General features: G+C 44.0%; 1 protein-coding gene across 2 annotated transcripts in view; it reads right to left on the reverse strand.

Annotated features, from left to right (window-relative positions):
- TYR (tyrosinase) overlaps positions 1 to 22,335 on the reverse strand; it is a 175,936-nt gene that overhangs the window by 59,139 nt on the left and 94,462 nt on the right. For both annotated transcript variants that reach the window (XM_069639434.1, XM_069639435.1), the window contains exons 3-4: positions 12,878 to 13,025; positions 11,928 to 12,109 (exon numbers count right to left, since the gene is read on the reverse strand). In XM_069639434.1, the coding sequence (XP_069495535.1) occupies positions 11,928 to 12,109; positions 12,878 to 13,025 (330 nt within the window). The remainder of the gene's footprint in view (positions 1 to 11,927; positions 12,110 to 12,877; positions 13,026 to 22,335) is intronic.

Below are 22,335 nucleotides of genomic sequence, written 5' to 3' on the forward strand. Positions count from 1 at the left end.
CACTTAGCTTTTCCTTTCACTGGAGGAAGTCCATTGTCTTCTTCCCCACTGCAGCCCACATTCTTCCCCCACCCTATAATCATCACATAGGTGTGATTCCCTCGTGGAGAGAGTTGAAGGAAAGCTGTTATTCCAGTTTGGGTGGCTTTTAGCTAGGCTTAAATTTAATGTTGCTTCTGTTGTATTTTTCCTTGGTTTAAAAACAAACTTGTGATTTCAAACTAGCAGATAGAACACTTATTCCAGATTCCAGTCCAGGCTTTTCATTGGGTGTTTAGTGTAGGTTTGATGTCCCTGGATCCCTTGTAAATAATAGGCAGAGCTTTCTTACTTTGTACAGGGTGCCTTGAAGCTCTCTCTCACGCATGCACTGCCAGTTGTTGCTGACCACTACTCGCAGGGCAAGAACCAGCTCTGCTTGGACACCCTCTTCTGTTCTTAACTGCAAGGAACATGAACAGGTAGAAATACTAGAATGACAGCCCACAGCTCGAAGCCATATTGGAAAGGGAAGCTTGCTTCAATGCAGTACCTGCGGTTGCAAGTTACATCAGGAAATTTGCATTTAGATTTCACGGCAATCTTGGATAAGGGTCCTTTGTTTATCATTGCACGTGAGACCGCCATCTAATAACGGAAATATGCACTATCCGTCTAATCATGATGGGTTGTATGGATAATTTGTGAAATGGCAAGTCTGTTGGAGCTTCAGTTTAAAAACAAATGTTTTAATATACGGGTGGCAAGGGAGTCCCGCAGGGGTAGCAGCTGACACACAAATGACATCCCTGGAGTACCTTCCTACCTGACACAGCACCGTAGTGTCCCAATAAGGCTGCCAGAGTTTAGACACGTCGAGGAGCAACAGAGAAAACCAGATTATGAGCTGTTGGAGGATTTGACAAACCTTGTTGGTTAGTGGCACTGGCGGCTGGCACACCGAACCGCGGAGAAGCACTCGACCCTACTCAGAATGGCTATTCAGCCCACTGGGCAGAAAAATTGATCAGGGTGACTGACTGCCCAGAACTCACCTTCTTCAGAGGAGAAAGATCAGCGCAAAGACAGTTTTAGCAACACTAGCACAGGAGGAAGATAGGAGGGATAGGAGAGAGAGAGTTCAGGCAATTGAAAAATATTGCTAACAATGCAGGTTCTGAAGACAAGATAGGATGGATTTAAGGTAGGGATTGACAATGGACAGTAGATATGCTAGTGACACAGTTCTATCTATTGACACTCACTAGATATGGTGATTACTGAGGCAATCACCAGGTAATCATCAGGTGCTACAACCCTATACAGGTTCACCTATCATTGTCCTGCCTTGATAAAGACGACGGCTGAAACGCGCATTGGCTCTCCTTTCACCTGTACCTAGCACCTTGCTAGACTTTGTTTTCATGTGTGTAACATTAAAACCTTCACTGGTGACAACAAGTCAGGAGTTTTGCTCCATTATTTCAATATCCAAAAACAAACTCACTCAAGGCTACAACAAAGGAGTAAAAACCACCCGCCAGCGCCACTAACCAACAAGGTTTGTCAAATCGTCATAACTTACCCTTTGGAAACATTGGAGTGTTGGTTCCCAGACAAACCATGTGCCAGGACGCAGGCCATATTTCAGCAATCAACTAACTTGACCAGTTAGCGCATGGGCCAGTTTTTCCTTCAAACTCCAACCAACTGAACCCAGAATATGAGCTGACCTCATACGTCGAGGTGGATTTACCAAGAGGCGGACTGGCAGGGGATAATAAAAGGAGATAAAGTACCTTTGGTACAGGGGAGGATGAGGGGAAAGGGTGGGTGGAGATTATGATTTACCACCGGTAGACCTGGGAAGTCAGAATGTCTTGAAAGATGTCAGATTGCGGAGTAAAGAGCCGAGGTGTAGGAACAAATAAATCTTAGGCCAATCAATGAGGCAAAGAAAGATCACAACTCCCAAGGGACACTACACAAAGTGGATGGAACACCATACAGGGAGAGAGCATACAAGGATCTGTGGTCCACTGGGAACTGACTGAGAGAAACAAGATGGAACATGCTGAGGATCATACAGGTGCGGAGGGAGATTATTTGCAACACTGAGGCAACCTTGGATGGCACAGTGGAGTGGAATTCAGGCTCACTAATAAGCTGGCCCTATTCTGCACCAGCCAGCGGTAGCCAATGACTCATGGCGTGACTACTATAGGACCGATTTAACTATTCGGAGTGGTAGCAGGGGAGTAGATGGAGGAGTGCTGGATGCCAATTTGCATGAACTTTTGAACTGTCAAGAATTTAAGCAAGGAGAAATTGATAAAAGGGCCATGTGTTAGTTAGGACACTGATAGATTTTACAATGGGGATGATGGTAGACATGGGCTTCATATGTCAGAGAGATAGATGGAGTGGAAAACCAGAGATGCATGCAACTTAAAAAGTAGAAGCTGCTCGACCCCAGGCGGCATAGGATTTCAGTTGCGCTCAGTGAAGATTGGGGAGGCAGGGCACAGTTCGAAAAGGTAAGAGGCCACTTAGTTGCACCCATTTATAGAGGACACAAGTGTGGGAGTAGGTTGAGAGGATATCTCAGGGAAACCACTGCCAGTATGTTCCTCTCCTCTGTTTAGGTTAGTCAAAATATAACCAGTTAGCTTGGAGTCAAGATGCAGGCGTACCAAGACAGTGTTAAGGAATGCTAATGGACTTAATACAGTTGAGAGCAATAAAGTACTGACTTACCTGAATAGGCTTGGGAGTGACATTGCCATGATATAAGAAACACACCTGCTGGAGGAGCAGTCAATGAAGCTGCACAGAAGCTGGATAGGACAGGTATTCTTCTCGACATACTTCCTGAAATCTAAGGGGTTGGACCTTTTAGAACAGAAAATCCTGCCACTGAATGTGCTTTCACACCAAGACGACATACAAGGGCAGCTGGAGAGTGCTGTTGAGAATTTAGGACACACCGGTGGAGAGTATATATATGCCGCAACTGTGGATATCCATGTGTTCTTTCACAGGGTGACGCAACAACGAAAGGACATCCAGAGATGCTAGTGTGATCAGCGTGACTTCAATGGGAGGGATGGCCCAATGCTGGATTGCTATAAAATGGTAAACAGGATCAGACACTCAAAAAAACAAATCACAGAGCCCTGAAGAGGTTACTTGGGGAGTTCAGCTTATTGGGCGTGTGGAGACTTGAGCACACCACTGTGAGAGAATACAGTTTCTACTTGGGGGTCACAGGATGTGTATGGATAGACGTAATCCTGACCTCGGGGGGGGGGGGGGCAGGGGGTACCCAGAACTTTCTGAAGAGTGAGGTGGGCAACATTCTTTGTTGGAGAAAGAGGAGCCGATGGAGCACGTTGTGAAGAGGCGGGAGAAGTCCAGAGAATAAAAAGAAACAGGGAAATGGAGGATGCTATGGCTGGGAAGGCTTCAAAATGTTGCATGTAGAGCACCAGAAGAGCACAAAGCTGCAGGAAATTAAGAAGCTTGAGGCAGAAATAACCAGTTGAAACTGCAAATGCCTGATCTCTCAACAAAAAGAGAAGGAACCATATGAAAAAGAAGTACAACTGCCAAAGATGATATCTGATAGAGTGAAATACTCATTCAGGACTCTGAATGGGGGAAAGTGCAGCCACCTGCTAACACATTGGCTAAAGGCTGTGAAAGAACAAGGAGTGTGATCCAGAAATGTTTAAGGGGTATTACGTTTCATCCAAACGGAATCAACCATGGATTCAGCACCTTCTTTGACAAGCTATATTGTTCTGAGGCTCCGATAGAGAAAAATGCCATGGACCATTCTTACAATGGGCAGCAGATCCAAGGAGGATATGTTAGGAACTAGAGGTCCTAGAAAAGGGGCACAATGTCAAAGAATTGAGGAGGGAAAACTAGTCTAAATAATGGGACATTCCTGGCTCCGGATGGTCTATCACTTCAGTATTTCAGGATAACACTAGGGAGTTTTTGAAATGACTGCTTGACAAATACAATGCACCGAAGAGGGAGAGTCAGCAACCAGTATCAGCGAGGCAGAAAATCTTGCAAAAGAGAAACAAACGATAGGGCAGCAAAGCTACCCGGCAGTTACAGACCAATAAGCCTGATCAACACAGATTGTAAAATACTAGCGAAGGATATGGTCAGAAGAATGGAAGGAATATTACTGAGGTTGGTGGATCGGCACCAAACGAGCTACATCAAGGGACGATACGTCACTGTGAATATGAGGAGACTGATACTGGCCCTAATTGAAGGAATAAAGAAAGACAGTACAGTTTTGGTTATTTCTCTGGACGCAGAGAAAGCATTCAGCCACATTAAGTGGAATTTCCTCTTAGGGTCTATGAACAAGATAGGATTCAGAGTGTGCTTCCTTAAATGGATGAGACTACTTTACAATGGGTCGACGCCTTACGTCATCCTGAATCGTGTGTTCTCCAGGGTGAACTAACGCAGGGGGTGATTTGGGGAGAATCTGAACAGAAACTATGGCTCTTGGATGATGATTGGATGCTATTACGGAACTGGAGGAATTTCTTCCAGCACTATGCAAGTTATGCTCCTTGCCTCCTGAATGCTTTCTATTAGGAGAGCTGCTCTCCTGCCACAGCAATGTATATCTGTATCAACATCAGTCTGGGAAACTACTGGGAAAAAGATGAAACACATTGGTGCTGTGTGTTCCAATCTTGTAATTGCCACATGCAATGTAGATTATGCGCCTCTCCTCCTGAATGTTTTCTATCAGAAGGACAGCTATCCTGCTACTCTTGGTTTCTCACTCTCACATCAACCAAATACTGATCATTTATTTATTGGTTATTTATATAGCACCTATACACTAAGTGTTTCAAAGTACTCCAACTCAGGGAGGGTGAAGATTAGTAAACAGAAAAATGACATTCTTAATAGGCATTGGATCATTCAGAATGGGCAAGTGCTAGGTTTTAGAGGTACAACAAAGAATAATACAAACAGGTTACATTTAACATAAATATTGTATGTGCCCGACATTCATTTCAACAATGCAAGCGGAGGAGAGAGGGGAGGATGGAGAATAGGGTCAGACAAACAGACAACGAGTCCATCATATGTGCCTGATGGCATTTCTGATGGAAATAAGTGCATGAGATGTGTAGTAGGATAGGGAAGCAGGGCCGGAGGGAGTGAGATAACAGTTAGGCACTAACGAGGGACTTCAGGTGTAGAGAGGAAGCAGAAAGACTGGGGCGGGGGCTGCACTGCACAGTCATTGCATGTCACTGGGCATAGTAGATAAGGAGGGCAGCTGCATGGATATAGGTGTAGGCAAAGGAACCAAGTTTGCAGAGCATATAAGGTGTTCAGAGATGTAAAAGGCACAGGAAAATATCTAAATTCTAATTTATAAAGACACAATGCAATGCCTAAAGTGCAGAGATGTAGAAAGCACAGGAACTATCTAAATTTGAAAGAGTTCAGTCGGTACTCACACGGACCACTCAGGTATGATGAGGACAAGGAGCCAGAATAGCAGAACCAGGGAGTACCAAGCAGGGACACAAACAGTGCATGTGAATCAGGGATCTGGGGGGCCCCTTGCCCTCCCATGTGTGGACAGGTGCAGACAGGACCTTAGTTTGTGGGCCTTTGTTTTGGGGGGGTGGCTAGTCGCCTACCGGCTTCCCATTGGCCCATAAGGATTGGAAAGTGGCCAATCTGCAGAGACATTGGTAGGCAGAAGAGCACTCTGGTGCCCAGGGGAAGGCTGTTGGCCATCTTGGCAAGGTGCAGCCCTAGCAGCACCATGTGGGCAGCAAGGCCAAGCATATGCAGCTGAAAGTGAAGGGGGAGTGCTCTAACAATGAAGACAGCCCGTCAGGGCAGGCACAACATATTTAGCACGCTTCGTCGTGCAAGATCTAATAAAAGAAAATCATAGCATTAGCCCTGCTGGGACTACCTCATGTTGGCTGTGCAGGTGTTCACCCTCCTGCAGACTCCAGACATCAATTCATGTGCGATTGCCTCTCAACTATAGAATTGTGTAAAAACCCTACTTAGTTTCAAGCAACACAAGACAAAATTCCTTACATATGACATACAATAGAACACATACAACAGATACTTGACGGACTAGACAGACACCAGCTGGACAAAAATATCTCTGCCTCTAATTTGTACCCCGACATGGAGTTTAAACTAACCCCTTTTATGACATCTTTAAACCTGGTAAATCTTTAAGCCTAATTGTCCCCTATTATGTGGGCTCCGAGTTCACGTTTCTTCTGACCGCTATCTTAAAGCGCAAGAATAAGGCGTATCCTCTCTCTTTCTCAGGTGTCCGCCCTGGTATTCTCTTTTTTCTCAGGTGTCTACCCGGTATTCTCTTTTGTCTCAGGTGTCTACCGGGTATTCTCTCGCTTTATTCAATTATTCTCGATTCATTATCCACTTATATATATATACAGTCTTCGCTACTTCTGATTATTTTGTTTTCTCCACCTCCCTCCGTTACCTTTTCCCTTACTTGTTCTAATGCCTATCACATTTGCCAAAGCATTCAATTTTTGTTTCACTCACCACTCGCATGGTTCCTCTCTTGATCCTCGGGATCACCGCCTCCGTTATCGCCTCCATTAGTCTTTCGCCTGTTCCGCTGCCCGTAGGAATGAAAGGGTTTATGTTTATAAAACGGGTCCCTTAAGACCCACTGCAGATTTGGATAATTTTAAAACTGTCATTGTCCACGAGAAGCTTCACAGTCTACTCGGCCAAATGGCGAAGGACTCGTGATATTGCCAAAGACCTAGAGTTACTTCGTGTCGATGGTCAATAGGTGTCTTATTTTAATCAATAATTGATGGTCAAAACCATCCGCTCCGCTACCAAGTGTACACGAGGGCAGATCAACCTCTGATGGACCCATGGGATCAGACCTCACCCTCGAGTACTTTAAGACGAGATAGCTGCACCTTGAGGTGGATGGGGTGCAGGATTCTCTTACTCCAACACCAATCAATAAGGACAACTCAATGGTTTGGCAAAGGGAAGTCTGTTTAATGACAAGTACAAAAAATGGGGAAACAATAGGAAATCATCAGTGATGCGATCGCCTGTCTCGCTTCAACTCCCAAATTCTTCATTCAGACAGCAATAGTTATAGCAATTTCTCATCATTGATGTGTAACACTCAAAGGTTTGTCATGCAATTCTATTGGTTAAAAAGATAACTTAAGTATAGGTACTATATCTGTAGATGGTAACAGTGTGTGAGGATTGGATAACTCTTATCGGGTGGGCGTCTAAGCCCATCCCCCTACATCACTTGTGTTAGACGTCACTAAAGGTACGACGTCTCATTGGTTCTACTAGCTATAGGACCCTTGATTATTTGGTCCATTGTGATTGGGTCGGTTACACCCCTAGGCATAAATCTCCACTTTAATTAGCAGCATGCAGAATGATCACCCAGATGCAGTATGCCCCGAGATTCACCCTGCCTCCCTTCCATCAATCAGTACTTTAGGGCTATGTGTCAATTAATCGGCCAAGGATGGCCTCGAAACTGTAGCTTCTTATCGGGAGAATTTATGGCATCCTCTGGTTTTGGATGACATCAGAAGCTGGTACCTCTTTGCGCTTGGCTGGTCACGTGTCAGTTCACCATGAATCTGCTTAATTTTCCCTCTGTTTGCGTATTTGATTCTTCCTTTAGCCTTGCCACCTGCCTGGGCCTCCTTATCTCGACCTTCACTGGCAGGCTGCTATGCTCTTAGGTTTTGATTCTTCGAAGTTGCCGCTCTCCTCCCTTCATTGGGTGACCTCAAATTCCCAGGCATGAGCTGCTTCTTGCTAAGTTTCGAATACGCTCTTTTGTCTGGCTTTGTGCTGGTATATGTATCCTGGCTTGTTTGACCCCTGCCGTTCTGAGCTTAATTCTGTCTTTGTAAAATGGAGTTGCACTTGTATAATGTGCTTCTTTGAGGTAGATATATAGTTGGGGCTTGCCGCACTATTCTTCTACTAAGCATGGCAAGCAGTACCGTTTTCTTAGCTTCTTGCGTTCCAAGCCTATTTACAGGCGTTTAGCCAGTTGCATATTTCTATCCGGCTTTATGGTTACGTTTCTTTATTATGTCACCATTGTCTCTTCTTTCAAGTCCTTTAGCTCTTTATTCAAATCATTCCATCTTTGCTTGTCATCCTGTGGTGGTTATTTCGTTCATCTGTAAATCTGTCCGGGCCCTTGTGTTGTCACCATTCACCATTGATTAAGGCCCTGTGGGTCTCTTCTGGGACAGTATGTAAGTAGTCTTCATTTCGTGTCAGCTGCTGGTACGGTCGTCTCAAGGGGTACTGTACTGCCCATGGTTGTCTGGTTATTGGCACTTCAACAGGTATTGCTCTTCTGATGGGCACTGGGAAGAGCCCCAGTGAGGCTTTCGGCGAGTACGTTCCTGGTATTTCAAAATGAGTGGCTAGAGTGCAGGCCATATCTGGGACCTCCTCTACAAGTGAAAACAGACTCACGATGCAGCAGCATGCTCTGTTTCATGAAGGGCACCTCACCACACAGTTAAGGGTGATTTTCTCACTAGTGCATTCATTCCATACAAAAGAGTAAGATGAATAACAAAACAATACAGTGAATTTTACCCGATGACCTCTCAAATCAATGCACAGACATAGGAGCCCTTTTACAAATAACAAATCCCCATGTAAATATCCCCCACCACTCACGCAGACAAAAACCAGCAAAGCGGTCAATTTCAAACGGACTACAATAACAATTTTTTTCATGGCTCTACCAGAGTACCATCGTGGCTCATTCTAAATGGTAAAGCATACAGAAGTACCTACAACAGGCCCAAAAACAACATTAAAAGAAAACATTTTGGAAAACAATTGTATCTATAATTTAACTCCAAAAGCACCATATACACATGATTGACAAGACTGCTTGCACAATATTCACATGCTAAGAGATCCAGTCTCCATTTCGTGGACAGAGGACTAAACCCACTCACCAGTACTATGAAACTTAAAATCAATCCTACCCAAGCCTGAACACTTGTAGAATGCAAAAAAAGTGTGTTGCCTTGTTAGTCCAGATATTCAAAAAGAAATCATAAAAGTTTGAGTTTTGAAACCTTTTATTGTACTAACTGAAAATATGCTGAGATGGAATAATGCATGAGATTTCAAAGCCGCATATGTCTTCATCTGATGGTAAAAAGAAAATCGGAGACGCAAAAGAACAGTAATGAGAGTTTTACATCCACGTCTGTAATGCAAGGAATTCAGCCCATTGATCGTACATCCAACAGCTATACATCTGCACAACAGAACCGTTAACTTGCAGACCGCTGTGAGAAATTTTGCACTGCTTAAAGGATGTCAAATGAAGATCAAATTATGTGCTCCTTAACTGCCCACTTCAGAAGCAAAATCCTGACTATTCTAAAAAATTGCCCCCCTCAGCTGGTGTAAAGATACTCCTAACACTTCTGGAGTTTAGTAACATTGGCAACCAGATTGGGACGATGAATAAAGAAAAGCCCAGTGGAGGCCTCCTCAGTGAGGGCGACCTTCCCTATTAAATACCACCCTGTCCTCGAGTGCAAATACGGACAGGATGGCGCTTCACCCGGAAGAGCAAAAAATACCACCAGGTATTCACCAGGCTGAAACGAAATGAAGGAGAGTTTTAGTACAGTAATAACCGTAAGGTGAGTCAAATAGGGAAGTGAACTGGAGACTAACCTGAAGGCGACCGGAATAGACTTTATATGAAGATTAGGCATGAGTGGTAAAAAAAATAAAAAAATTAACTCTTTATGGAAAAGGTGCTCCAACAGATCGCCTGGATAGGAGTAGTAGGCAAACCTTTAGCAGGATTTTGGGAGGTAGGTCGAAAGGGAGGGGTGGTTAATTTGGTTAGTAAGGGCCTTATTTCCAGAGTGGAACGAAGACGCACTAATGGTAAACAGATAAGCAACAAAAACAGCAAGGCGTCTCCACAGTTCCATGCTCTCTGATAGAAGACAAGGTGTAATCTAGTACGAAATCCGTATATCAAGAAAATGGGTCAAAAATTCAACTTATCCAATGAAACAAGTATAGAATCCAGTAGGAAATCCTTAATACAAAAATAGGTCTGGAGCCAGGAAATCAGCAAGAAAAAACAGTACCATTAAGGGTTAATTCAAAAAGCAGGGTACGTTTTACCAGAGCAAAGGTCAAAATCACTGAAGAAATACATTTGAAACAGTGCAGGAAGTCAATGGATCGTTGGAAATCAGGGAACACGAAGCGTAGAAACTTCAATCAGAAGCACAGCCAAACGAATACAGAACGTATTTAGGTGTCTTGTCAGTACGCCACTTCTGATGATGTGACTGTGCGCAGTGTTGGCATGGGTAGCATGGTCATCGCAACCAAAGGTGGGGGGTCGCCAAGGAAAGCCGGGCGTCTGGGACTGACTATCTTGGAGACGCTATGGCAACCACCAGCATCTAGTGCCCGTCACGTGTGTGTTCAGGCCCTGCCCACGGAGGTGAGATATGGCTGGGCTCTGGCCCGCACAGGGCGGCGCATGACGTCAGAGCTCCGGTCCCGAACCTGGCCCTGAGGGACAGCAGGAACCGTGACAGCTGGAGCGGATTTGTTTCTCAATCTGCATCCTTAAAGCTATACTCTCCTGTTCTCAAAGGGATCATCTTTTACCCAGAACCAATTATGTGTCAAGACTCTGAAAGTCCTTATTCTGGCAACCTGAAAAAAACAAAAATCAGCATTGAAACTTCTAAAGAATATTTTATATTGTTGAGGAAGCGCTTCAGAGAGGACTTCATTAGAGTACTGAACGAGAAGACTGACTCAAGTAATTTGGTAATAGGTGCCCTGTGACCTGTATTATTGATGTCAATAATAACCATTAGAACCCTGGCGCGGGAGCCAGCCAATCAGGTGGCTAGGAACGGGTCACTACCCACCCCCCACTTACAAGATTTCTGCAGTGGCAGCAATTCCGCTGCTACCGCTTCTTCCTCTCTGCTCCTGCAGGCCACCATGGAAAGGGAAGAGGGGGTCCGTACAGAATCCCACTCCCTTTTCCATGGTGGCCATCTTGGAAAAGTATTTTCTTTCATTCAATGGGACACTGTGTGTGTCCCTCTGAACAAAGGAAACTCCTTTTTTTAGCCCCCCTGGTTACCGCTTTGGGAGCCCTGGGTGCTAATGGACTGAAGCCCCTGTTCCAACAGCTGGAACAGGGGGCAATTGGGGATGTAATGGCCCGGAGCCCTCGTTAATGTCCCTTGCTTTGCTTGGGCCATTAACTTGGGCTGCCAGACCGTTACCCTCTCCCTGGTTCTGCCCTATGCAGTATGATTCGTCCACCCCTGTTCAGAGCGCTCCTTCCCAGCTCCAGTAGGGTTATGGGCGTGTTCAGTCCGGCTGAGTATCTCCTTTTCATCCCCTTGTGGGGTCTTTGGTTTCTCAGCCCCAGGTGGGAGAGTTGCATGCTCAGTCAGCCCTGTTTCGTGAAATTTTCTCCACCCGCCAACCAGTTCCCTTAATGCCACATTACCTCCTTTTCGCCCCTTGCCAAGCTCTAAATCACCCTTACTAATTTGTGGAGCCCTGAAACATCATGCATGCCGGAAAATAAAGTATATAAATGTCAATACAATTAGATACCTGTAAAATATTGCACCTCGAATAGAAAAACTAACCTAAAGAGCCAAAATAATTATGCATGTAAAAACAATCACAAACTTATCAGGCTAACATTTTTAAATCTCAGTTTCGCCCTCTGGATTTGCGGATGTTTACCAATATGACATGCTTCAACTGATTATCAACAATGTCTTGTTGCAATCAACAATAGATACCTTTCTTTTAATTCATTAAAACAAACTTACCAGGGTCTACTAAATACTCGTATTCATAGCCCAGATCCTTTGATGTGAGGAAAAATTCACCGTTTCTGTATAAAGGAATGAAGGGGACCATGAAATATTGCCGATTGTGCCCAATTGGAGCACTTGCTTCTGGATAAACCTCCAATAAAGGCTGGTGTCTTCTGAGCCACTGCTCAAATATGCTGCAAAAAAAAAAAACAAAAAAAAAAAAAAATCAGACAACATTCTTAAATTGCCTTAACTGTGTGTAGAAATTGATTGCAAGAAGTGCAATCTTTACCTCATTGTACTTTCCACTTATACAGACAGGAGCTAACTATATATGCTCTATACGTTTATACAAACCTTTTAAAAAAACAAAGGTTATATTGGAAAAAGGTCAACTGGGAGAACTGAGAAGTTTACAACAGATGAAGACACAGTAAGAACACATGGTTGCACAATGAGGAACAGCATTACTTCTCAACAGTTAAAGCTGAACGAGAAAACCCTATGAACTAATCAATATTCCATTAATATGATGTGCCTCTTTTGGGACAGCAAGGTTAACAGCAGACTAGCCGACACATGTTAAACAACGACCTAAAGGAAGAGCAATAGTTTAGGGAATTGGTTATTAGATCTTTGAATAATCGGTTTAATATCAGTGAGCAAAAGTGATTCCAATGTTCATATAGGCAGATGTGAATGCCGGACTGTAGGTTAAATGTCTACTTGCCATGGATATGATAGTGGTCATGAAGGAGTAATACCATGAACTGTGGAGTCACAGATTCCCCTACATTCAATAGAATGATTTATGGGGAATATTTGTTGGAAGACTGATCTATCAATCAGCCAGTTTCTTCATAAAGAAGCCCTGTCACCCAACACACACAACTACACATCTAATTAACATTTCAGCACATTTCAGAAAAAGGAACCAAGGATTCCACATGAACCAAACTCACCTATCAACAAAAGCATGATGGATAACGAAGATGGGATCATTGGCAGATCCTTGGACATTGGACATTGAACCATTCATAAAGACATGTAGAGAATTGTGCAGAGCACTTATAGACCGGTTTGCTATTCCTGTACTTGGATTGGCAAAACCTGTACATGAATAGGAAACAGAATAGATCAGGGGAACTGCATCTCTCATGGTAGTTTCATATATAGCATGCCATGCAACATACTACTAAATGAAATTTGAACTGCCATATATATTGACAACACATTTCAATCACTGGATTTTGCCCATTTGAAAGTTAGTGAATTCAATTAGGAAAATTAATTTAAAAAAACCCACAGGAAATACAAACATAGGCTTTTTCATAAAAAAGAAAAAACTTCCAATTATACAGCTGAATCAAACCAAAGGCTTTGATCATCTAGATAATAAAAGTCTTGTTAATCATAGCACATATGGAAAATACAATTCTTTTTAATTTAACAAAGGCAATTGGCAAGAGGAAAGTCCACTTATGCAATGAACTTTCCATACGACAACACAATGAATGCATTTCATATTGTATATTGTGGCGAGTCAGAGAGAGGAGACGGACTAGTTGACATTTTTGAACAAGTTACTTCATTCATCAACTTAAAAAAGAAAACATATTCTAAGCTCTATTGTTAGGATGAGTTCCCTGAGATAACCAAAGAACTAACAGGTGTTTGTCAGATCTTACAGAAATAAAATCTGTCCTCTGTCAAAAGCTATGCTAACCTGTCTTTGCCCAACAAAAAACAAAAAAGAAAGAAATAAACAGCAAGAAAGAACAAAAAACAAGAAGGAAAAAAGCAAGAAGGAAAGAAAAAGTGAGATGGAAAGAAAAAGCGAGAAGGAAAGAAAAAGCGAGAAGGAAAGAAAGAACTTAGTCTTAGCTTAGTCTAAGGGGCATTTCCCGGTGAAAGATTAGTGGTGGCTGGTTTTCTGACCCCCACCAGCAATGTTCTTATAGTCTCTTCGAGTTCCTGGCCTTGTAGATAGTTCACAGCAGAAATTTAGTTAAAAAAGAAAGAAGTCTCTTGACTTTAGTTAACACAATGTCTTGGGCAGGAATTCCTAAAACAATATCAATTATACCTTGTTCAGGTCTATATACTCCCGACTCCGGTAAACTGAAGGTTATAGAAAAATTCAAAAAGTTCCATCTCTGTTGCTCTGTCCTTGTGCAACTTGGTTGTACTAGCTAGGTTGTGTACATGTTATACCCAACCTACTGTGTCTCATATTTCTTCCACTTGCGGGGTTCCCAATATCTCAGCCCTGGGTGGGATACTGGCTTGTTCTGCTCTATGCAGTATGATTCTTCCACCCGTGTTCGGAGTGCTCCTTCTCAGCTCCAGTAGGGTTATGGGCTTGTTCAGTCCAGCTGAGTATCTCCTTTTCCTCCCCTTGTGGGGTCTTTGGTTTCTCAGCCCCAGGTGGGGGGTTGTATGCTTAGTCAGCCCTGTTTCGTAAAATGTTCTCCACCCGCCAACCAGCTCCCCCACATTAGCCATGTACAGTCCCCCCAGCAGAAGGACCTAGTACTAGCATCTGCTTCTGTGTCTATGGTTCCTACGGATCTGCACCTTCATTTCACTTCAGGATGAACAGTCGTCTTTTCGGCTTCTCTTTGCCCCATTGGGGACTTCAGCATTTGGGCACTTCTCAGCTCACTTCCTGCCTCAGCAGCCTCTGTCAGCTTGGGGTCTCCCGCCTTCGAAGCAGCAGTGTCCCACGTGGAGAACTCAGTATCTGCCAACCAAATCTTTGTTTGGCTTCTCTCCAGGCAAGGGACGGTTTCCCTCCTCTGCATGGGCTACCGCTCTGTGTTATCCAGCAGAGTCTCCCCCAGGTCAGCTGCCTTCCTACTGGATTTAACTTCCTCCCTGGAGCAAAGATTAGATGTCCATTAGTCGTCTGCCTCTTCAGCAGGTCAGAAGGAGTATGGATCTGTAACCAAACCACCCACCTAAAATGGGCCCTGTACACTGGGAACATCTTCAATTCTCATAATACCAATGAACATTGAATTCTAGGGATAGAAGGGAGGTGGGATGGAGCCCTGCCTTGTGCATTCCTGTCCCCTAGAGGGTCGGGGGTGTCACACCTGTGGAGGAAGAATCAAAAGTCCCCTACCAGAAGCTCTGCCCCTATGTTGCCTATATGTTGGGAACCGGAAATTGCCAAACTTGTATTACCAGTGAGATTGCCTGTACCGCAGAGAATCCTGGAAACAAGGTATCCATTGAGAAAACCCGATATACATTCACAAAGATATGATGGTCTTCTGGATAATGTCCCAGAAGAAGTGAAAATGAGCAAGCAAGATCATACGGAGCAGAACTGAGTTATTTATTTATTACATTTATTATACGCCCAGACCCTGAGGTATCACAGCGTAGTTACAGACACAAGCAATATACAATCTTGGTGATGAACACAGCATTAAGACAAAAGATACAAATTACATTTCTACATTATATACACAGGTGGAACATTTATATGCAGTGGATGTACAGAGTTGGCCAGGGATGTGATGTGCTTGGGAGTAACTAAAACTGGTTGAATAACCATGTTTAAGTAGTTTTTTTAAATGCGGGAAGGACACTTCATTCTTGATATTGATGGGTAGGGCATTCCAATGCCTGGGAGCAAGAACTTTGAAGCTGCTGCCTCCTGCTTTTTCTCATTTATAACGTGGGATTTCAAGGTTTTCTCTGTTGTTAGATCTGAATAGTCTTGTATGGGATTTCTTGGTGATTGTATTCAGGGGCTTTATTTGCAATGCATTTGTGGGATATGCTAAGGGTTTTGAAGAGTATCCTGGCTTTGATAGGGAGCCAATGATTTTGTCTCCTAATATTGGAGATCACATCAGATTTCTTTATGCCTAAAGCAGCTCGGAGGGCTTTATTCTGCATGAGTTGGAGTTGAGAGGTTAGTGTTGGAAGTGCTAAGGAAGAGGACATTACAATAATCAAGTTTAGATGGTATGAGTGCTCTTGCTAGTGTAATGCAGTTTTCAGGTGTCAGGAATTTGCAACTGAGCGAGATAAGTTTGGCTGTGTAGGCGGTAGAGGAAGCTTGTGTGTTTACTTGCTTGGACATGGTAAGTGTTGCATCAAGGTAAACCCCAAGTTTTTTCACTTGTTTTAGTACTGGGATTATAGTGCCATCAATGCAGAATGCTGAATAAATAGGCTGTAGGGATGCTATCTTGGAAGATGAACCTGGTATGAGCAGCTCTGTTTTATCATCATTGAGACATAAGCTGCTGTTGGGCATCCAGTTTTGGATTATTGAGTAAATCTTATTGATAAGAGTGGAGTCTTGCTCATGGTTTCCTGTTAGAGGGATAAGAATTTGAGTATCGTCTGCGAAGTTGGTGTAAATGACACCCATGGCATCCAGTGGTGCGAAGAGCAACTTGGTGTAGGCGTTGTACAGGGTGAGGGAGAGGAAAGAGACTTGAGGCACGCCTGATGGGACTGGTATGGGATCTGCTGCTTCTTTGCCAATGGCGACTCTTGAGGTCCTGTCTGCGAGAAAGGATTTAATCCAATCTGTGGCATTATTGGATAGGTTAAAGTTGTTGTTTAGGGTGGCACAGAGTGTGTCATGGTCAACCAGGTCAAAGGCCGCGGAAAGGTCGAGGAGCATTAGAAAGCAGAGTTTGCCTCATTCTTTGGTGGCATCCATTTGGATCTTCAGGTCGAGTACGGCTGTTTCCGTGCTATGGTTCGGGCGGAACCCTGATTGTCAGTCTCCAAGTAGATGATGGTGTTCTAAATGATTTTGAATTTGGAAATATGCCATTTCGTCCATGATTTTCAGGAGAAATGGGACGGTGGTTGTAGGTCGGTAATTGGTAGGGATTGAAGGGTCCAGGGTCAGTTTTTTGAGGAGGGGTGTAACCCAAGCTTTTTTAATACTAATGGGGACAGTAGTGGAGTTAAAGGATGCGCTAACAAATTCCGTTATAACTGGTGATAGGGTATGGGTTCAGAGCTTTACTAGATGGGAGGGGAATTGGTCTTCTTTGCAGATGCAGGCTTTGAGTTTCATTATGGTGTCTAGTACTTCTTTGTTAGTGACAGGGGTGAATTTAAAGGGGGTGCCTATAGGAGTGATGCGAATGGTCGAGCCAATGGTGGGGGGCATTTTTTCAGCAAGGACCATTTTTTACTGTAGATTTTTTCTTGCAGCAGCAAGATTTTGGAGCCTAGTGCGTCTTGTATCATTGTGCACCAGGTTTTGCTGTAATTATGGGGTGCTGTCACTTGGCATGGGTTCTCAAGCTCTCCGAAATGGCATTGGTTATACGTTTGTTAAAAGCATTGGCTTTATGAGAGATTATGGCTGATTTGTATTTTTTGTTAGCTGTTGTGAACGATTTTGCTGGTCCGTTAGTGTTGGTTTTTCTATGTAGACGTTCAAGTGATCTTTTAGTGCGTCTAAGGGAGACTAGTTCTTCGCCAAACCAAAAGCATGAGCGTTTGTCAGGTTTCCGAGTTTTGGTGGTGAGGGGAGCGAGTGCGTCAATAGTGCGGGTGAGACTTTGTTGGTAGCAATCTGCTAAGTAATCGGGATTGTTGGTATTGGAAGTGACATTGGCTAGGGCTAGATGCAGAATAAGGGAGAGGTTGTCTGCTGTGAGTTTTTTGATGTTTCTGGCTTTGTAAGTGTCTGGTGCTTTAGGGCTGGTGAGGTCAGTATTTTTATATTCCAAGGTGAAGGTGATGCTGTAGTGGTCTGACCAATCTACGGGGATGATGGACTCTATGGTGACTTGAAAGTTGAGGGATAGGATCCAATCCAACGTTCTCCCTTTGGAATGAGTTGGTCCATTTATCAGCTAGGAGAAGTTCATGTCTGACATAGCTGTGTGGAAGGAAGCAGCGTACGTGTCAAATGGGTCGCTGTAGCCTGGATTAATCTCCTAGGATAATGCATTTGTTCCTGGGTTTGATGAAGGGCGTAACTAGTAGGGGGATGTCTAGGTTAGCGTGACTGGTTTTGTTGGGAGACCTGTATACTATTAGGAAATTGGTAGTGGTTTTGGGGTTAGGGGAGAATTTGACTTGTAAGAGTTCATAGCCCTGTATTTGCTCCAATGGGCACTCTCTGATTTGCAGGGAGGTTCTGGCCAATAGAGCAACTCCGCCTCCTTGGAGGTTGCTCCTATCTGTTCTAAGGATACTATGGCTGGGGGGTATGGCGATGGCGTGAAGGGGGCCTGCAGCGGGGTGTAACCAGTTTTCGGTGACTGCTAGTATATCGAGTTGTTGATCCACTATGAGATTGTGGATTTCTATGGCATGTGCACCTAGAGATCGAGCATTGATGAGAGCGCCTCTGATCATAGGAGAGTGCTCAAAGGGGGGGGTGATTCATGGGTTAGTAGGCTGAGAGCAGGTTTTAGATTCTATGGATGGTTTAGTTTGTTTTTTGCAAGGGTCTTTAAGTGATCTTTTGGTTGTAATGACCGTTGTTTTGGTACCAGTGAGTTTGGTTACAGAGGGTCTGAGTACTCGGTGGTAGGAACTGGTTCTGGCTCCAAGTCTGTTTAGTCTGATGATCCCTGTGGTGGGTATAGTTAAGTGGATAGTTTTATTGCAGGGGGTGGATGGTGTGGGGTCGTGGCTCGGAGTGGTAGGACCATCTAGATTGGTGGTGCTGGTGCTAGCGATATAGTGAACACATCTAATGGGGAATGGGGGAGGGAAGGTAGAAATGGGGAGGGGCAGGGAATGGGGTGGTGACGTTGGCAGCCTAGTTTAGCAACGCCTTTGTTGACTGAGATGAAGTGACCCCCTTTACATGGCACAGAGTGAGGCATTATACAAAATGGGAACATGATAGCGGTTAGGAGTGCTAACATTCTTGGTCGTGTATAGTTGGAATGATGCAGGTGGGTGACAGAAAAACGATAAGTAGAACAATTATTCACTTAGGTAGCACAGGTCTTTGGTGTTCGCATACTCAGTTGTACAAATTTGGGGTACAAATGGCGAAAATGGCTTATGGCGCGGTTTCAAACTTTAAACAAGTGGCAGGTAAAGTGAGGCAACCGAAGCTACCAGCAAACTAAGTTGGAAGCAGAGTCTAGGGACACCGTAACAATAGAAGTGAGCGCTCTAGTAGTTGTCAACATCAGTATTTAGATAAAAACAGATAATAGAAATCAATACATCTCTGTACACTGGTGGAATAAGGTAGTAATATTTGTCTAGACATCCTAGGTGGTGGCATTGACTAGCGAGTAAAAACGTTTTAGCCATCAGTGTGGCATTGACTAGCGAGTTATAGCATTTTAGCAATCAGAGTGCAGCATTGACTAGCAAGTTCCACCCAGAATAGATATGCAAGACGAAAAACAGACATTCTATAAGATCTGAAGAGAAGGTGGCAAAGATGAGCAACATTTCTGGATCAAAATGAAGATCCCATGAATGGAAAGGGCTTCAGTGCGGCGCAGTTGGAAAATAGTGGATCGTGAAGGAGAATTCAAGAAAGGCTTGGCTGGCCCAGCACCAAGTGTTGAGGCCACCGTGAGCCTGGTTGTCTGTCAAGTAGCTACATGAACGTGAGAAAGAAAATTCTGTTTGAGGTGGAATGAAAAAACCACGGAAGGCGTCAAGAGTTCATCATTTAATAGTTAAGTGGATAGTTTTATTGCAGGGGGTGGATGGTGTGGGGTTGTGGCTCGGAGTAGTAGGACCATCTAGATTGGTGTTGTTGGTGCTAGCGATATAGTGAACACTTCTAATGGGGAATGGGGGAGGGAAGGTAGAAATGGGGTGGGGCAGGGAATGGGGTGGTGACGTTGGCAGCCTAGTTTAGCAACGCCTTTGTTGACTGAGATGAAGTGACCCCCTTTACATGGCACAGAGTGAGGCATTATACACAATGGGAACATGATAGCGGTTAGGAGGGCTAACATTCTTGGTCGTGTATAGTTGGAATGATGCAGGTGGGTGACAGAAAAACGATAAGTAGAACAATTATTCACTTAGGTAGCACAGGTCTTTGGTGTTGGCATACCCAGTTGTACAAATTTGGGGTACAAATGGCGAAAATGGCTTATGGCGCGGTTTCAAACTTTTAACAAGTGGCAGGTAAAGTGAGGCAACCAAAGCTACCAGCTAACTAAGTTGGAAGCAGAGTCTAGGGTCACAGTAACAATAGTAGTGAGCGCTCTAGTAGTTGTTAACATCAGTATTTAGATAAAAACAGGTAATAGATATCAATACATCTCTGTACACTGGTGGAATAAGGTAATACTCTTTGTCTAGACATCCTAGGTGGCGGCATTGACTAGCGAGTAAAAACGTTTTAGCAATCAGAGTGCAGCATTGACTAGCAAGTTCCACCCAGAATAGATATGCAAGACGAAAAACAGACATTCTATAAGATCTGAAGAGAAGGTGGCAAAGATGAGCAACATTTCTGGATCAAAATGAAGATCCCATGAATGGAAAGGGCTTCAGTGCGGCGCAGTTGGAAAATAGTGGATGGTGAAGGAGAATTCAAGAAAGGCTTGGCTGGCCCAGCACCAAGTGTTGAGGCCACCGTGCACCTGGTTGTCTGTCAAGTAGCTACATGAACGTGAGAAAGAAAATTCTGTTTGAGGTGGAATGAAAAAACCACAGAAGGCATCAAGAGTTCATCATTTAATAGTATTATATGAAGCAAAAGGCTCAAAAACATGGTCTCCAGTCACATGTCAGATGAAAAAAGACTATTGGGTCGAGCTACACTGAAACCAGAAGATAAACCCATGCCACATTCCGCACAGGGAGCTTCTGCAAGGCCAAGTTCAAAGCCTTAATTTAATGGCAGACCTCAAGAGTGTTAGAGCTAATTAGGTGGGAATCTATGCTCAAGACCAGCCCACAGGCACCTGGGGTACCAGTTTGTGTGATGCTATTGTGTGGAATATTCCAGAAGGATACAAGTGTGTCAACTGGTTGTAGAGGGCCAAGTATTAGAGAGCCCTATAGTTTGTGTAACCAATGGATCATCATGTATTTTGTGACGATGAAGATGACTTGCACTAGATGAGGGCTTAGTTGTCCACCTGATATTAGAGACCCAATCACAATCCGTATCAGTATGGAACGTATACCTAGACATTCCCTGTAGGCCTATCACATCCCCAAGTAAGTTTTTGTAGTTTGCCACGTAGTGTGATGAGTTTGGACTATAAAAGTTGTGTTTTTTATGAAATTCACTGAAAGCGTGCTTTGCGATGTCCGTTGATGTCCATTGTAACTCCCTGTTTTAGATAATTGAAAATAAAACAGCACTATGTTTCGCCAACTTCCTGAGTCACTTTGATTATAGATGTATGAGTAAGTTCTGCATCCCCATCCATCTCTAAGTATTGCTACCTCGTCTTAAAGGACCCAAGTCTATGGGTTCACACCCAGTGGGATCCTGCTTGTCCTGACCCATAAGTAGGGCATTGCATAGTAGGCTCACCTCCCTTGTCCCAACGGGAGTGGCTCCCCCTTATGCAGCTGGGAGTCCTCACAATATATTCTTTGGCAGGATGGTGGAAAGGTTTCTGTGTGCTCTCAACACAAGTTTATGTATGCAGTCAAAGTCAGACTCTTGGGAGACTCCTTCCTCTGGGTATCGCACACCTTCCCCATGTGGCCTAGTGAGAGAAGGCAGTTGGAAATTGTCAAGTTGGAAATGAGCACCATAGCTTCCACCAAGAGTGTGAACTCTTGAACTTCTCTACAGGTTGGATTAATGTATCCGCGTCACCACAGTGTCTTGAATTCCTGCCCTCAGTACCCAACACCCCATCCTCGTCTACCTCCACGATGAGTCACAATAGCCTCATGCATAGAGGACCTGTCCTACACCTCCTGTTCTCTCCTCCTCTCACCATATCTTATTTCCAACTCTTCAACACCTCCTCAAATGCTCAAATCTTCAACCGTCATTCAGTCACATGCCTCAGTCGCATGGTGATTCTTCCCCTCAACTCTCCTTTCAACTAGTCATCAACCTTTTCCTTAATACACTCTTCCTCTTCTCCATTCTCACCTCCCTCTTCCTGGATATACTTGCTCCATCTGTTGTTCTTGCACACCACCTTCTTACTCTCACCACCTCTTTGCTTTCTTCCATATACTCAATTTCAATCCTCTTAATATTCATCACCACTAAGCTCATCTCCTGCTCTCTGCCACATCTTTCCAGCCACTTTTTCTCCCACTTAACCCCAATTCCTTTTGCTCTCACCATCAATACGCTGCAAAGTTCCTCCGTACTACCACTTATATCACAAAATCAGCACTCTAACCACTGTGCTGCAAGCTGGACTTGACATAAAGCTTGGGTTAAATAGCATCTTCCAGATTGTATGGACGGGTCATGTGACCTGTGTGAGCACACTCAATGGATGTTAAGTTT

Source organism: Ambystoma mexicanum, chromosome 7q (assembly GCF_040938575.1).
Source record: "Ambystoma mexicanum isolate Mex_15411 chromosome 7q, UKY_AmexF1_1, whole genome shotgun sequence".
In the NCBI taxonomy this organism is placed as follows: Eukaryota; Metazoa; Chordata; class Amphibia; order Caudata; family Ambystomatidae; genus Ambystoma; species Ambystoma mexicanum.